The sequence below is a fragment of the Camelus dromedarius genome, chromosome 10 (genome assembly GCF_036321535.1).
Source record: "Camelus dromedarius isolate mCamDro1 chromosome 10, mCamDro1.pat, whole genome shotgun sequence".
Classification (NCBI taxonomy): Eukaryota; Metazoa; Chordata; class Mammalia; order Artiodactyla; family Camelidae; genus Camelus; species Camelus dromedarius.
The window spans coordinates 23814442-23833956 of record NC_087445.1 but is presented as its reverse complement, the minus strand read 5'-3'; the positions used below and the strand labels follow the sequence as shown (position 1 = coordinate 23833956).

The window sequence follows — 19515 nt, the reverse complement described above, 5'->3', positions numbered from 1 at the left end:
TTTTATCACATCCATGCTTATCAGCACTTCTTGGAATGGGCCTCATCTTAAGTTTCATCATTATGTTAAACAATACAGAAAAAAAGTTACAGGACTATTCTGTGTATCTCTCTCTCACCCCCAGACCCCAGGTAAAATGTACTTTTTTCAGTCCTGTTAAATCCTAATGGAAATTGATATGTAAATGAAAAAAATTACTATTCATACCTAACTCGTGGCTATCATTGAGTGTTCAGAATTACACACTAAATTTTGATACATATATAAATACAGCTTTCTTAGAGAGCAAATTTCACAGGCACTTGACTACCAGATTCATGGCTGAGGGTAAAATATTCCAGTTAAATCATTCTGTCTATCTTTCCCTGTTTCAGCAGTAAAAACTCTAGAAAAAGTTGGAACAATTCAATAAGAAAACAAGATAACATATTTTCTTGCTACATTTACCATTTAATACAGTGCTATAGTGTTTGACAAAAGCAAAAGACAAGTGAGATAATAAATTGCTGCCAGGGTTTAACTATTTAAGCTCAAAGTGACCAAAACACTCTTAGAGAGAAATAAAACTGCTAAATCTTTATGCTAAATGCAATAATATTCATAAATAATTAGCTATGTAAAATTTAATGAGGATATATATTCTGTAGACTTGGCACTGCAGGGCAAGGTCAAGATATAGCACAAGGTTTCTTTGTTCCATCTGTTCCTAAAAGCACAAGGATATACTGACATACAGAAGTGACAATTTTTAGAATAACAAGGTACTCTCATTTTTTTCTACAAATATAAACTAATGATATAATCTGACATCATACTTTCTAAGTCGAAAGAAAAGAAAAGAAAAGAAAGGAAAAGAAAAGAAAAGAAAAGAAAGGGAAAGAAAAGAAAAGAAAAGAAAAGAAAAGAAAAGAAAAGAAAAGAAAGGAAAAGAAACGAAAAGAAAGAAAAGAGAGAAAGAAAGAGAGAAAGAAAGAAAGAAAGAAAGAAAGAAAGAAAGAAAGAAAGAAAGAAAGAAAGAAAGAAAGAAAGAAAGAAAGAAGAGGGGAGGGGGGGGAGGGGAGGGGAGGGGAGGAAGAAAATTAATTAAAAGGAAAGAAAAATTTTACCAGGGATGACACCTTCACTAGCGTTTCAGGATACAGGGACAGAAACACCAAATTACCTGCATACTAGCATTAAAATAATTTTCAATTCACATTTATCTGAATTCCACACTATTCTTGGCTATTCATGACTATCCTTGCCAAAAACAAACTGAACATATATTTCATCAATTTTACTCATTCCAAAGTGACCACAATAAATGACTTTATATAAATACTGAGTAAAGTCTAAATTATTTTTTAAAGTAGCAATAAATAACAGAAGTACTCAGGATTCTTTAGGATTGATTACGTAAAAAGATTAAAATAAATTATAAAGAGATTTACTAATATTCCAAGCTACTTGCAACCAAGTCTTCTGGCTATTTCTATTCTTTGTTAGCCAAAAAGCTATGCAAATAATTCTGTGGCGTGGTTCTATCTGACATCAAATCCCTAGCAACACTATTAGATAGGAGCTAATTGGAATAATAATAATGTATCTTCCCAGCTGAAGAGTTGGCTGGACTTCTAAACATTATTTATTTTCCTCTTCTGAATATTGGCAGCATGTCTTTTATTGAAATTCTCTCCCTTCCATCCCTGTAGCTTCTCCTGTCACTCTCCCCATTGCCTGAAATGCAGTTAGTACATTAATTTTTTCCTTTTCATATAAAAATAGGTATAAAAGAATCAATTGGAAACTGTCTGAATCTGCTCCATTTAAAAAAAATTTAAAAGATGCAACTTTAGAACTAAAATGGTATGCCACAAACGATTAGTTGCATAATCTCTACACTAATAGCTACAAATTTTTTATTTAAATTTTTAAAAACTGATTTTTTATTAAATAACCTCATTTTCTCATGTAGCAAGGCAACAGACAGTATTGCTTACAATATGAGACTGTCAGTAGGCACATATTTTAAAAAATATTTTAACCTACTATAATGCCTTTATAAGACATTTTGATGATCTTTATATTAGATAAATTACTAAAAATGAGTTGTCTCAATGAAAAATGAAAACAGCAAAGTATAAATTTACCAATTAGGAGATTCAATGAACTTTCTCTAAAGAAGAAATTTTGTGATGCTTAAGCATTTATTTTAATCTGCTAAAAATGTCCTCAGGAAACAAATGCAGAAAGTGTAATAGCCGATTTGGTACTACAGAAAGAACGTTGACTTAGGGACAGGCAGAAACAGGCCCAAATCATACCTCTGCCAAGTGGTAATTCTCGGGTTAGACAAGTTATTGAACCTCTCTGAATCTCAGTACCTTTTCTGTACAACAGAAACAATATTACTTATCCTCTCAAGGATATTTTAAATGAGTTGACATTTTCCACTAATCAAATGTTTACAAATCCAGAATAATGTAAGTAAAAATCACAAAACATATGACTAATGAAATATGCACGGATCAGTAAATAATAAACTTTAGAAAGTATACTCTATGATTATAATTTATAGCTTCCTTCACATTTAATTAAAATGCTATAATTTTCTAACATTGGTTTTGGTAAATAACTAACATAAAATAAAATAAAGTACACTGTCATAATTTAATAATATGCCAAATGACCAGGTATTTGGTTATAAACATTTAAAATAACTATGTGAAAAATAGTCAAATACAGACCTTGGCCAAAGAAAATTCACTTTCTTTAACATTCATCTATTTCATTCATTTAAAACGCTAAATCATTACCTAATCTACAGGTTTTGAAATCTTTAAAATGATTTTCATCCCAATAACTACTTAAAGCAAGACATTAGTCTCAATAGGATTTTAAGTAAAATTTAACATTATGTTGGCATGATAAATATAAATGATGGTCAAACTAATTTGACAGCTGACTTTTGAAAAACTTTTCCAAATATCTCAAAGTTTGTAATCTTTATTAATTTTGGATTCTGTGATTCTAACTAAAAATGTTTAATTTATCCCCATTTATTTAGAGAGAGGCCTACTACTTAAATTTGTAATTTTTCTAGCTATTTTTGTTTTAATATTAACTGAGAATTACAAGTTTTTTTAGTTACTATTTATAAAGAAAATGGTTAATACTAATTCTTCTTAGGCTTGTAGGACTTCTTTAGTGTAAGACTAAGAATATGACTCAATATTTACAGCACAAAAATAAATCCTTATTTTGGGCATTGATTCATGATGAATAAATTCCTTATCTCCTATACCCATTATTACCTCCTTCCCTAAATGAAAGATATATTAAAGTATTTCCTCAAAACTTCACATAGGAAGAACCCATAAATCCTTAAAAGTCCATGATAGGTGGTATTTTTAAAGTAAAGATTAAGAAGAAATCTAAAAAGCATTAAGTTACTCTCAAAAACAATGGGGCTATTGCAAAGCAATTAAAACAGTCCAGCACAGAAAGCACCACCCTGAAAAGAGAAAGCCAAGAGAAGACAGAAATGGGAAGAAAATCAGGGCCCCAAATCCTTTATTTCCCGGAGTTTGTGAACAGCCTGCTTTCCCTCAACTCTCTTTCTATGTGCTTAACCATTCATGTACCAGTTTTTCTACTAAATACAGGTTAAGTGACATCACCACCAAGTTAAAAAGTCAATCCATTTTTTCTCTTATTTAATGAATAAACATTTCACCTTAAAAAAAAAAGGGGGGGGGGGGACAAAAACCTAAAGAGTTGTTAACTCTTTTCCCACCCAGAGAATAAGCACTCAGCTTTAGAATTCAAAGATGGTCCAGAAAAGATACTATGCTGCCATCTATCTACCTGAAAGGGTATAAAGAAAAATGCAGACTAAAGATTTCACTTCCTCTGGCTGACCGAGGAACACAGGGTCAAAGCCCACGGCATACTTTACCTGTACTATTTTCTCCACAAGGAAGATGCACAGTAATCATTAATACAATATTGAAAGACAATGAGGGATATTTGAGCATCTTTATACCATACCCCAAATAACAGAAAGAGTAGCAAGGTTTATGAACAAAGTTTATGATACTCTCTGGACAACTTTACACACAAAATGAAAAGCTGGATATAGTTTTTTTGCTTGTTTGTTTCAGAGGAAAATGACAGACAGGTAAGAACTTAGGAAAAAACTGATGGAGCAGGACTGTTTGGAGACTATTCCACTATGAAGCTTTTTTTTTTTAAATACCAATGGTCATGGTGGTGACTTCTGTACTGAAATTACTGGTAATTTTCTACCTTTATAAAACAATACAATAAACGTCATCACCAAAAATACTGCTGTAGTAAGGGCAATTTTCTATTACTTAGCCTTAAAAATATTTGCTATACAGTTCATTAGTAACTTAGAACAAATTTGACCTTAAAACCAATTTTTCCAATTAGCTGCCTCAAGTCTTCTGTTATTTTCTTGTCCATCAATGACTTCTTCATCTCTGCATCTGGTTAATCTCTACCAATACTATAAAGTCCAGCACAAGGCTCCCATTCTCTACAGCACAAGAGTTCTCAAACCTTTTGATTACAAGAGTATCCACAGGATATTGTTTACATAGTTTACGACAAGAGTGTTCTCTTCTGGAGTTTTGTAGGTAGGCAGCAATGATTAAAATAACTTCGGAAGAAATTTTTAAACAAAGTATTACTACCAATGACACCTAAGAGGGAAGAGATTGTATGAGACAAACTCTCCCAATAAGAACACTACTAAAAGCCAGATAAAAATCCAATTACTTGATAAATTAATAAGCTATTTATTAAAGCCAAGTTCTGGAATGAAGCCAAACTAGCTAAGACTTAAAGGGCCAAGATTCCAGAAAGGACAGAAATGCATTAAGGTGAGTCTTACATTTTGCACTGCTTCTTGTCTTAAGGCATTTGCTGATTCATAATCAGTACTGTATGAAAGATCAAATAGAATTGGAGGCTCAGAGCTTTCTGTAATCTCACAGAGCTGGGGAAACAATAAGGAGAAGGCAAAATTCACAGTAAACACTAAATTTTCCAGCTGAGAAACTCCTGAAAGGCTACATCAGAAGAGAAAAGGCAAACTGAAACTAGTCTTTCATGAAGACAAAACCAAGTAATCATAAATCTTTACAAAATCTCAATCAATGCAGTAAATGTCATCTTCAAAAGAACAGCTGTTTTAAGACCAATGTTCTGTTATTTTGCTTTAGAAATCTTTATCATACAAATCTTTGATTGGATCAAGATGAGCCTTCTCTTATTGACTGTCCAAAAAAAAGAAGTAAATTGTATCTTGAAAAAAAAAGCATCAACCAGATCTTCCACAATTTGTCATATAAAATGCCCAGTATCTAACAAAATTTATCAGATATATCAGAAGAAAGGACCAAATATATGGAAACTAAGAAAAAGAAGAAAAAAAAAAGTCAACAGAAACAGACCCACAAGTAGATCTCACTACTGGAGTTATCAGGCATAAACATTAAAATAACTTTGATCAAAATGTCCAAAATTTAGATGACAAATTAAGAATTTCACCAGAGAAGTGATCTATGAAAAAAAATCAAAGGGAAATTCTGACAATAAAAAAATATAATAACTGAATTAATAAACTCAACAGAAGTGTGGGACAGTAGATTAAACAGAGTAGAAGAGTTGATTGGTAAACCAGAAAAGGAGTCAGTAGAAAATATCCAGCCTGAAATACAGAGGAAGGAAAAAAAGGAAAATTCAGAAAAGACTGCAAAAAGTTATGTAGCGCAGTGGGATGTCATGTGAACGTAATTAGAATCCCAGAAATGCAAAAGAAAAAGTTGGGCAAAAGTAATATTTGAAGTGACACAAGCCAAGAAATGATCATAACTTAAGAATGTCATCAAGCCACAGATTCAAGAAGTTATATAAACTCTCAAACAGGAAAAATACAGAGAAAACAACAATGAAGCACATGACAGAACACCTGTTAAATACAAAGACCAAAAGAAATCATAGGAGTTCTGGTCCAAGATGGCAACAGGGCAGGCTCCTGAACTCAATTCTTCCCACAGACACAAAGAATCTACTGTTAAGCATGGAGTAATTCCCTTTGAAAGAAATCCAGAAACTAGCTGAGTGAATCTTACACTTAAGGCACACCACTAAAAGAAAATCACCAAATCACAAAGAAAGAAAGCAAGGGAAGAAGAAGAGAACAAAGGAATTACAAAAGAGCCAGAAAACAACTTTAAAAATGGCAATAATAAGTCCATACCAATCAATAATTACTTTAAATGTAAATGGACTAAATTCTCCAATTAAAAGCAGAGAATGGCTGAATGGATTAAAAAAAAAAAAAAAAAAAAGACCAAATCATACCGTGCCTACAAGAGATTCACTTCAGCTTTTAGGACACAAAAATTGAAACTGAAGGGATGGGAAAAGATATTCCATGCAAATGAAAATCAAAAGAAAGCATATGTAGTTATACTTAGACAAAACAGACTTTAAGCCAATGACTGTAATAAGAGACAAAGAAAGTCAATACATAACGATAAAGAGGTCAAGCCAACAAGAGGGTATATTTATAAATATGATGCATATAACATAGGAGTGCCTAAATACATAAAGTAAATGTTAAGAGACTTGAGGGATAAATAAATAGCAATATAGTAATAATAGGGGTCTTTAATATCTCAGTTTCAACAAGGATAGATCATCCAGACAGAAAATCAGTAAGGAAAACACTGGACTTAAACTACACATTAGACCTGATGGACTTAACAGACATTTAAAGAACATTCCATCCAACATTAGCAGAATACATAGCTTCTCAAGTGCACATGAAACATTATCCAAGTTAAATCATATGTTTGGCCACAAAATAAATCTTAGTAATTTTAAAAAGACTGAAATCATACCAAGCATCTTTTCCAACCACAATGGTATAAAACTGGAAATCAATTATAAGAAAACTAGAAAATTCACAAATATGTGGAGATTAAACAACATACTACTAGACAGACAACCTATGGGTCAAAGAAGAAATCAAAACAGATGTCAAAAAATATCTAGGGGCAAATGAAAATGGAAATACATCGTATTACAACTCATTGGATGCAGCAAAAGCAGTTCTGAGGGAAGTTCATAGCTATAAATGCCTACATTAGGAGAAAAGAAAGATCTCAAACAGCCCAACTTTATCTCAAGGAACTAGAAAAAGGAGGCCAAAGCAAGGCAAAAGTTAGTAGAAAGAAGGAAAATACAAAGATCTGAGTAGAAATAAGTGAAACTAAAAAGACCAACAGAAAAGATCAAGGAAGCTAAAGCATGGTTTTTTGAAAAGATAAACAAAATACACAAACCTTTAGCTATACACAATAAGAAAAGAGAGAGCAAAAACTCAAATAAGTAAAATCAGAAATAAAAGAGAAGACATTGCAACTGGTACAACAAAAATACAAAGGATCATAAGAGATTACTATGAAAAATTATATACCAACAAATTGGACAACCTAGAAGAAACTGATACAGTCTTAGAAACAAAGAACCTACCAACAATGAATCATTAAGAAACAGAACATCTGAAAATCTGAACAGATCAATCACTAGTAAGGAGACTAAATCAGTAGTCAAAACTCCCAAAAGAGAAAATTCCAGGGCCAAAAAGCTTCATGGATGAATTCTACCAAACATTTAAGGAAGAAATAACACTAATTGTTCTTAAATTTAAAAAAAAAAAAAAAAAAACTGAAGAGGAGGGAACACTTACAAAAATATTTTATAAGGTCAGTATTAATGTGATAGTGAAAAAAAACATAAAAAAAAGAAAATTACAGGCCAATATCCCTGATGAACACAGATACAAAAATCTATAAAATATTAGCAAACCAAATTCAACAATACATTAAAAGGATCCTACATCATGATCAAGTGGGATTTAATTCCAGGGATACAAAGATCCTTCAACATCTGCAAATCAATCAAATCAAATATACTACATTAACCAAAGGATAAACATCATATAATCATCTCAATAAATATAGAAAAGCACTTGACAAAATTCAACAACTATTCATGATAAAAACTCTCAACAAACTGGATGTAAGAGGGAACGTACTTCAACATAATAAAGACCATATATGACAAGCCCACAAAAACATCATACTCGGTGAAAAGCTGAAAGCTTTTCCTCTAAGATCAAGAAAAAGAAAAGGATGCCAACTCTCACCACCAATGTTCAACAATGGAAATCACAGCAATTAGGCAAGAAAAAGAAGTTAAAAGCATCCAATTAGAAAGGAAGAAGTAAAACTAACACTATTTGCAGATGACATGATATCGCATCCAGAAAACTTAAAGACTCCACTAAAGACAATTAGAACTGATAAATGAATTCACTAAAGCTGTAGGATACAAAATATACAAATATCAGTTACATTTCCATGCACTAATAACAATATATCATAAAGAGAGATTAAGGGAACAATCCCATTTACAATTTTATTAAAGAGAATAAAATATCTAGGAATAAATTTAACCAACAAGGTAAAAGATTTGTACAGTGAAAACTATGAGATGATGAAAGAAACTGAAGAGGACACCAATAAGTGGAAAGTTATTACATCTTCATAGATGGAAAAATAAATATTCTTAAAAGGTCCATACTACCCAAGCAATCTACAAAGTCAATGCAATCCCTATCAAAATTCCAACTGCATTTTTCACAGAAATAGAACAAACAATCCTAAAATTTGTATGGAACCATAAAAGATCCCAAATAACCAAAGCAATCTTAAGAAAGAAGCAAAGCTGGAAGCTTCTCACGTCCTGATTTCAAAACAAATTACAAAGCTACAGTAAGCACAATAGTATGATACTGCCATAAAAAGACACTTAGATCAATGGAACAGAATACACAGCCCAGAAATAAACTCAGCCTATATGGTCAATTAATTTATGACAAAGGAGCCAAGAATAATCAATAGAGAAAGGACAGTCTCTTCAATAAATAAGGAAAGCTGGGCAGTTACATGCAAAAGAATGAAACTGGACCCCTGTTTTATAGCATATACAAAAATCAACTCAAAATGAATCAAAGACTAGAAGATAAAACCTGAAACTGTGAAACTCATGGAAGAATGTATATTGGGTAAGCTCTTTGATGCTGGTCTTGGCAATGATTTTTTGGATCTGACACCAAAAGCAAAATCACCAAAGCAAAATAAATTAGTGGGACTACCTCAAACTAAAAAGCTTCTGCACAGATTAGGAAACAGTCCAACAAAATGAAAAAGCAACCCATGTTATATGAAAAAATATTTGCAAATCACATGTCTGATAAGGAGTTAATATCCAAATAGACAAAGAACTCATACAACTCAACAGCAAAAAAACTCAAACATTTTTATTAAAAAATGGGCAGAGGATGTGAGTAGACATAGAGATGGCCAACCAGTATATGAAAATGTACTCAATATCACTAATCATCAGGGAAATGTAAATCAAAACCACAATGAGATATCACCTTACACCTGTTAGATTAGAATGGCTATTATCAGAAAGAAAAGATAAGGGTTGGCAAAGATGTGAAGTAAAGAGAACCCTTGTACACTGTTGGCAGGAATGTAAATTGGTGCAGCCACTACAGAAAGCAGTATGAAGGTTCCTCAAAAGGTTAAAAATTAACTACCATATGATCTAGCAATTTTACTTCTGGGTATATATCCAAAGGAAGTGAAAACACAATTTCCAAGAGATATCTGCACTCCCATGTTCACTGCAGTGTTATTCACAATTGCCAAGATATGAAAGCAACCTAAGTGTCCATCAATGGATAAATGGATAAAAAAGATGTTGCATATTTATACAATGGAATATAATTCAGCCATGAGAAAAGAGGAAATTCTGCTATTTGTGACAACATGGATGCACCTTGATGGCATTATACTAAGTCAAATAAACCAAATGGCATCACTTATCTGTAGCATTTTTAAAAATTCAACTCACAGAAACAGAGTAGAAAAGTAATTGCCAGGGGTTGAAGTTGGGGAAAGTAGGGAGAGATTGGTAAAAGGGTACAAATTTTAACTATAAGATGAGTAAGTTCTAAGGACCTAATGTAAAACAAATTGACCAGTTTTAACAACATATTGTATAACTGAAATTTGCTAAGAGATTAGAACTTTAATATTCTCATTAAAAAAAGCTGAGGTGAAGAATGTGTTAATTAACTAGATGGGGGAATCCTTTCAAAGGGTATACATATATTAAATTATCATAATACACAGTTTAAATATCTTAAAATTTTATGTATTAATTATAATTCAACAAAGCTGAAATAATGTAATTATATAACTAAGCCATAAAAGCAGTCAGAGAAAAGATACATTACTTCAATGGAGGAACAATAAAACAACTGACTTTATGACAGAAATGATGGAAACCACGGGACAAGGAAATAATATCTTTTAAAACCTGAAAATAACTCTAACCTGTAATTCTATGCCAAGCAAATAAATCCTTCAAAGATGGAAGAGAAATAAAGACATTTTCAGGTGAACCAAAACTGGGAAATACTCCCAGAAAGAAGCTTAGAAAGTTATGAAGACATAATGGACTAAGAAAAGTATCAATATGCAGATAATTCTAAATGAATCCTGACATTGTATAACACATGCATTATAACACATAATATACAAATGACAACACTTACATCTTGTTGTCAAGCTTTTTAGTTCTATTTATACCCCCAAAATACCAAAAATGATGATGATAGGAGGGGTTCTAAGGCCACCACATTCATTATCTTGGCAATGGTTAAATTACCAACTTAAACTTCAAAAAAATCAAGGAAGAATGTTTTCATCTCTGGTAAAATCATTTTAAAAAAAGTGAAAGAAGAAACGCCATTAGAATGGATAAATTGGATGTTTTTAATTGAAAATTCCAAAGTAGGCAAGAAAAGGAGAAAAATGAAAATAAAGGACAGATGAGTCAAGCAGAAAATAAAAAGTAACACAACAGGATTAATATCAGTTACACTAAAAAATGGACTGTTCCAATTAGAAGACAAAGATTATCAAATAAGACTTAAAAAAATTTGATGCCTATAAGACACATAGACAAGACATAACTGAGAAAGGTTAAAGGTAAAAAGATAGAAAAAGATAAACCATAAAAATACTAACCAAAAGAAACCTGATAAAACTAAATTAAACAAAAAGAAAAACATTTTAAGGCAAGAATAATTACTACAGATGAAAAGGTGTAATTTATAATGATACAAGAGTCAATCCAGGAAACAGTATGGAGATTCCTCAAAAGACTAGGGATAGACTTACCATAATGACCCAGTAATCCCAGTCCTCGGCATATATCCAGAAGGAACCCTACTTCAGAAAGACACCTGCACCCCAATGTTCATAGCAGCACTATTTACAATAGCCAAGACATGGAAACAGCCTAAGTGTCCATCAACAGATGACTGGATAAAGAAGCTGTGGTATATTTATACAATGGAATACTACTCAGCCATAAAAACTGACAACATAATGCCGTTTGCAGCAACATGGATGCCCCTGGAGAATGTCATTCTAAGTGAAGTAAGCCAGAAAGATAAAGATTAAAAAAAAAAAAAAAACCATAAATACAAAACAGAAACAGACTCATAGACATAGAATACAAACTTGTAGTTGCCAAGGGGGCAGGGGGAGGTGGGAAGGGACAGACTGGGAGTTCAAAATTTGTACATACTGACAGGCATATGCAGAATAGATAAACAAGACTATACTGCATAGCACAGGGAAATATATACAAGATCTTGTGGTAGCTCACAGTGAAAAACAAATGTGACAATGAATATATGTATATTTATGTATAACTGAAAAATTGTGCTCTACACTGGAATTTGACACAACATTGTAAAATGACTATAACTCAATTTAAAAAAAGTTTAAAAAAGTCAATCCATTAGAACAATATTAGAATTCTAAGACTGTATGCACCTAGTAACATAGCTTCAAAATATCAACATCTAAATCAATGAATGATTAGAATTCATTTCAATGAATACTAAGTGCTACTGAAAATTCTATATAAATTATAAAATATTTTCTCCAGGTTTAATTAAATTCTGGTCCTAAAATTTAGCTTTATTCCAGTAAGTTTAAGCAGGCAGGTTAGAGACACCAAAAATAAAACATACTATTTTCATGGATTTAGTCAAACAAAACAGTCTTTTTAGAATTTTTGTTTCTTTTTTACTGAAGTGTAGTTGGTTCACAATGCTGCGCTAATTTCTGGTGTAAAGCATAGTGATTACATCCTTTTCATATTCTTTTTCATTATAAGCTACTACAAGGTATTGAACATAGTTCCCTGTGCTGCACAGTAGGATCTTGCTGTTTATCTAATTTATATATAGTAGTCAGTATCTGCAAAAAGACTAAAATAGTCTTTTCTTATGGGTAACATTGTGACAAAATTCTCTCTATACATTTAACCTGAAAATATATGAATCACTTCATTCAGCAAATATATCATAAACAAGGTTAAAATGCATTGGATTCCTAACAGAATGCTAAATGATTTTCAAAATGTCATAACATAACCCCTTTGGGTTTCAATTTCATTATCTCTAACATGAAAGTAATTATGAAAACATCCTACGTAATAAAACAAGGATACTGTAAGACTTGAGCATTCCTGCTCAGCACTACTAGCTAAAAGAATTGTTAGGTCCCCTAATGAAACTCACAAGCTTCTGCACAGCAAAGGAAACCATAAGTGAAACAAAAAGACAACCTAAGGAATGGGAGAAAATTTTTGCAAATGAAACTGACAAAGGCTTGATCTCCAGAATATATAAGCAGCTCATACGACTCGGTAAGAAAAAAATAAACAACCCAATCCAAAAATGGGCAGAAGACCTAAATAAGCAGTTCTCCAAGGAACACATACAAATGATCAACAGACACATGAAAAAATGCTCAATATCACTAATTATCAGAGAAATGCAAATCAAAACTACAATGAGGTATCACCTCACACCACTCAGAATGGCCACCATTCAAAAATCCACAAATGACAAATAGTGGAGTGGCTGTGGAGAAAAGGGAACCCTCCTTCACTGTTGGTGGGAATGCAGTTTGGTGCAGCCACTGTGGAAAACAGTATGGAGATTCCTCAAAAGACTAGGAATAGACTTACCATATGAACCAGGAATCCTGCTCCTGGGCATATATCCAGAAGGAACCCTACTTCAGAAAGACACCTGCACCCCAATGTTCATAGCAGCACTATTTACAATAGCCAAGACGTGGAGACAGCCTAAATGTCCATCAACAGATGACTGGATAAAGAAGATGTGATATATTTATACAATGGAATACTACTCAGCCATAAAAATTGACAACATAATGCCATTTGCAGCAACATGGATGCTCCTGGAGAATGTCATTCTAAGTGAAGTAAGCCAGAAAGAGAAAGAAAAATACCATATGAGATCGCTCATATGTGGAATCTAAAGAACAAAAACAAACAAACAAAGCATAAATACAAAACAGAACTAGACTCACAGACATAGAATATAAACTTGTGGCTGCCAAGGGGGCGGAGGGTGGGAAGAGATAGACTGGGATTTCAAAATTGTAGAATAGATAAACAAGATTATACTGTATAGCACAGGGAAATATATACAAGATCTTAGGGTAGCTCACAGAGAAAAAAATGTGACAATGAACATATATATGTTCATGTATAACTGAAAAATTGTGCTCTACACTGGAATTTGACACAACATGGTAAAATGATTATAAATCAATAAAAAAATGTTAAAAAAAATTGTTAGGTCCCTAGAACTATTTGTAACTTATTGCTTATTACCAAAGTAGCTTTATTACAACCAATATTATATAGCTAATTATTTGATTTTCATTTGATATTCTTTTGACTAATAATTATGATTTTAAAAAATTAAAAATCATTTGTATTGCTTCTACAAGTGTTCTAAGAAAAATTGGGTTTGAATTTTCAAAACCCAACTTGTACTCACTTTTTGTATTTTCCTCCTAGATTTTAAATCTCTTAATAAACTTTCACTATGCCATTAGCCTTTTGTCAACATTCAGTATGCATGTAAATATGTCTATGTATACATTTCTAAGTATTCAAATAGGATCACCTATCATCAGTCTTCTATTAAAAAGTAGTGATCTTTCCTCTAATTGATAGTAATTTTTCCAGTTTCTACCTTTCATGTGAAGAGAGGAATCAGTTTGTAATGTGTAACATCTTAATACTTCAGTTAAACATTACCATTATATTCTTATCTGGGTATTGGAATTTCTTTAGTCTATCACTGATCACCTAGTAGTACTGATGAACAGTCTGTAAATACTTCATAAAAATTCGTAGGCCAAAGAAAAATGGTTCCCTCCTTCTGAGAGCTTTCACTAAAATCAAGTATAACATAAACTGATAACTCTATTATCTATCAGATACGTTTACATGTTTATCTCATTTAATTTCACTACTATTCACATTTTTCAGAAAAGGACACTGAAATTCAGAGGTTAAAGGATGTGTCAAAGGTTATATCTAAAATAAGAAAAGGTGTGTCTGTATACAAAATCAAGATCTTTCCACTACCAGAAGTTGGTAAGCGACATAAAGAGCCAGATACTTAATATTTTAGAAGTTTCAGGTGACTTGCCTCTGTTTCAATTACTCAACTCTGTTGTTGCAGCACAAAAGCAATTGTAAACAATATGAAAGCAGATGAGAGTAGCTGTGCTTCAAGTAAAACTTTATTAATAAAAACAAGTGGAGGTCAAATTTAACCCAACGCCCGCAGTTTGCCAATACCTCCTCTACACTACAGTACATTCCCTCCTAGAGAAACTCTAGTAGCATTCAGTAATACCACTAATTTTACCTCTCCCTGTTTTTAAACATTATGACCTTAATCTTACTGTTAAAATTCTATTTTAATGCTATTCTTATTAGATTCAATCTATTTGAAACAGGTTACTCTTGAGAGAATATTTACAACTTTTTATATATTCTAACTACAATACCAGCTGTATCAGAAATTAATCTATAAATAAATGAAACATTTCTAAAACTTTGGTACTAGCATGCATTACATTCTTAGTGTGATAATGTCAAATACCTATATGTAAAGCTCTCCCTTTTGAACTCTGTTCAGTTATTAGTATTTAATTTTAATTGCTCACTCTATATTTAATATGCCAAGTCACCACAAGGCCCCACTAACATATGCAATCAAGCAACAATAGCAAATAACCTCTTTTAATTATACAAAAAAATCATGTGCACAAAAAAGATCTAAATACACAGAACTTAAAGACCTTCTCTCAACTGCTCTCGTTACAAAATTTAATTGTATGCACCACCTCTGAACTTGTTATTTTTAATACGAAAGATTTAAACGGTATAAATTGATATTAATAAGTTAGAAAAACACCCTTGTCCATCAGGGATTCTATTCCTTCTCCCCTCTCTCCTTTCCCACCTTGCTCCCTCACATGTGTACTTGTATGTACTCTCTGTCACACACACTCCCATACACACAGAGGGCATTTTAAAAACACAATTTAAGCCCAAATGACATACAGGATCAGGCTCAAATACCAGTTCTACACACAAAGCACGCAAGATTCAGAAAACACAACCAGGCTCAAATCCCAGTTCTGCAACTGAAAGTAGCTGAATAATCACTTCCTACCTTTGCGCCTTTAGTAACTGTTTATTTAACCTCTATTAGTCTGTTTCTTCATCTATAAAAATGCGGGAGAAAATCACACTCACCTCATGTGGTGGCTGTGATCATTTAAGTGAGAACTGAAAGTTCATGGTCATGACATAGTGTTGGTAAACAGTTCACACTTACAACTCCTAGCTACTCCTGTTACCGCCACGACCACTACCACCACCATTTGGGGGAAGTCTTATTAACAGCTATTGTAGCTTCTCTACAAAATGGAAAAAGCACTGCCTCAAATGACATATGTAATAACAACTTTTTAAGGCACCCTACAAATTCACTTTATCCCTATTGTTAAAAGTCAGAGGAAAATAGTCCTTTCTCGCAAGAACTGAATGTTCCTTTGAGAACCTCTAAAAATTAAACAAGTCTATTTCTTTTCCTGAAAAGAAACAAGAAGTTAACACTTTTCACTTTGTTTTTCATTACTGTAGATACTTTTAAACCTATATATAGATATAGATATAGATATATAAAGATCTAATATGCTGCTTTTTAAAGAACACAACACTAGTAAATAATCATAAATAGATTCATTTAAAAGGGACTATCAGAATATGGTCCACTTTCTCAATTCCCAGTATATTTTAAAGTGCACCAACTTGGGGTTTATTTTTATTGTTATTGTTTTCAATTTTCTGCACTTAAAAGAACCACATGTTAATAACTGTATGTTATAGTCGCTCTAACATTAGTGGATATGAACATTTCTTACCACGTTACGCTTTTTTAGTGGAAGAAAATAATAATAGTGGCAGAAAGAAAACATCAGTCCATAGCAAGCAAGAAGTTCAGTGTAGAAACACAACTGCAGAAAAAGCCAGTGATTATCTTCACCAACACAATTGTTAATCCTGAAGAAAAAAAAAATGAAAAAGAAACAATACTTTAAACTTTAATGAGATGTTAATTTCAGGATGTTAAAACTAAACATAAACAACTTCATATGTGCTTTACATCATGGAGATAAGACAAAGCCACTCAAGCAAACATTATGTAAGAAAAAGTATGATGTAAAACATGGTACCTCATGTTTGTAAAGCACACTGTACTTTTCAAAGAAGTCCATGTGTACGATCTCCCTGCAACTCAACCACCACCCAGTGAGGCAGGAAGAACATATGGCAGTCTCCTTGCTTCACTGAGGCAAAAGAGGAACAAAGGAGTTAAGAGACTTGCCAGAGGATGTACAGTTAGAAGAGACGGTGGTCAGGAGAACAGGAACCCTCTTCTATATATATATTCCTCTGCCATTCCAGACATGGAGACCAATCTGAATGATCTGAAATAAACTCACTTAAACCTGCCACTCTGACCTACTGCTAAGCATTCACAATTTCTTATTTTTAAAATCTAACCTTGGTTGCTGAATATAAACACTTATTCAAAAGTATTTATAAATTCTTATTGCTACATTTCCACCAATACAATAGTGAACCATAACTGGGGAAAAGGATTAATGTTATAATCTCCAAATTTTCAAGATTAATGCAAGCTGAATACTTTATTTCTCCAAATACCTAAATTTTCAAAATATTTCAGTTCCAGCCGAAAACCCTACTTCAAAACTATAAATTATCTTTCACAAATGTTTTCATTTCAATATAGCATTACACTGCCACTGGTTGAAAAAATAAATAAATAATAGGGTCAATTCCTAACTTCAACTGTTGTTTTAAAGGTACGTCGTCAAACTATTTTTAAAAATCTGATATATAACTGAACAGAAAACTTTGCAGAGGCATATTTCATAAACAAGAAAATGTCCTGTGTTTTGCTATCTGCAAGCAGGGCTATGAGAGAGGTGTGCTCTGTATGCACTCAGTAATACTCTTCAACAGCTGTTTCTTGAAAAATGACTTATCCTTGTCCCATCCTACCTGTCCCCCCAAAATTTGAGAAATAACTGCTATGATCATGGCGTTCTTCTTAACCAGAGAACTTTAAGAAATCCTAAGATAATCTATGTGTTTGAGTTCTCTTGGTTACCAACTCCTTAGAAAGTATCAACAGAGCCAGAAACAGAATATCTTGAGGTGACCAGAGAACTGACATCCAAATCCAAAGCATTAAGCAGTTGAGATGATGTAGTTTCTGAAAATATCAAAAATTCTCCTCGCTTCTTATTTACACTGTACGTGTCCCACACTCTCTGAGTATCTCCGCAATGCTCTGTCAGGGAAGTCAGTCACACGAAGGCCTACATCTGTTCGGGCCCCTGGTCTACGTCCTTTCCTACCCTCCAGTTTCTGCTACTTCCCCGCTTCTTCCCACCCATGTTCTGAGAGGGTGACTCAAACTGTGGAAGCACAAGACCTAGAAACTGAAAGCGCACCCCGATCTTAGAGTTTGGGTTAAATAGCACTTTATTTTGCCACCAAGTTAGTCTTCACTCCTTAAAAATAAGTAATAACACTAATCTATACAATGTCAAACCATTTCCTAGTTGATTATTTTTTAAGCTTAAACTATTACATTTATTGAAAGGAAGTATCAATACCCAACCAAATATCATGGACACTCATCATGTTTTTAATCAGAAATATTACTCTAAAAAGTACACAAAATTGAGTTTTCAGTGTGATTACCACCTACCTGAATACATGTTTTATCTAGTTATTAAAAACCTATCACTATTGTAATTGTAAACAGTCACTGAGGTTTATAAAATCATTTCAGAATTAATCTGTTTAAATTCAAGGTATATTTTTAAAATACCAACTGCATGTTATACACTATACTATTCTGTTGATACAATTTAAAACTTTTTAATATATTAATGAAGTGCTTTTATTTTTTCCTAATCTCAGGAAATTAACTTCTATTTAAATAACCAGGTTATAGCAAAAACTAAATTTCTACTAAAAGCTTGCTAATAATTTGTGCTATCAAAAATAACAGAAACTCTAAACTGATTAGTATTATTAGGCAAAGCTAAACTCTACCCTTAAGTAAACTCTAGTTAAAAGCAATTATAAATTTAAGAAGCTCATTATGCAGTTAATTTTGTATATATGCATGCATGTGTAAAAATATAAATATATATGTATTTAGATATATTTATAAAGTGCTACACCATACCAGTTTAAATATTTATACAGAGATCCCATGCTAGGAAAACAGAATTAAATACAATATCTTGTTCACAGATTTCTGTGACAGCTTTGAAATGAGATACAATGCAGAACTCTCACAACATTTGTTTTCAAAAATTCTACTTTGCAAGTGAACACTTTCTTTAAATATTCCAAGAGAGCCCCCTGTTGACCAAAAATGTTGGCAGTTTCAGCAGAACCAGCTGACTACCACTCTTACACATCCAGGCAACAAGTAATGTTAATACCTACATCCAATACATATTACTAAAAAAGCTGAAATGGGGTGAAATGAGTTATCAGGGTAACTGAAATGTGTTACACTTTAATTAAACAAATGGGAAAGAAAATACAATGAGATATATATGGTTTATTACAATTAGAAACAATAATGGCTACTATATTTATACTTAAGTACTTCCTAAGTATCAGATACTCTACTAAACGCTTTACATAGATTGCTTCATTTAATAAAACTACTTTAGTTTTTTTGTATATTTGAGTGCACGTTACTTCAATTTTCCACTTAAATATCTTCTTGTTAGAAAACAAAGGCTCTCTGGAAGAATGACTTTGGGAGTTGACATAACCATGTGATCAGATAAAGGTATCCTTCCTTATTCAAGATATCTTTAACTG

At 32.4% G+C, this 19515-nt stretch overlaps 1 protein-coding gene across 2 annotated transcripts in view; it reads right to left on the bottom strand.

The window, feature by feature from the left end:
* ZDHHC21 (zinc finger DHHC-type palmitoyltransferase 21) overlaps positions 1 to 19515 on the bottom strand; it is a 68843-nt gene that overhangs the window by 29599 nt on the left and 19729 nt on the right. For both annotated transcript variants that reach the window (XM_031449719.2, XM_031449718.2), the window contains one exon: positions 16497 to 16635. In XM_031449719.2, coding sequence (XP_031305579.1) covers positions 16497 to 16635 — 139 coding nt within the window. The remainder of the gene's footprint in view (positions 1 to 16496; positions 16636 to 19515) is intronic.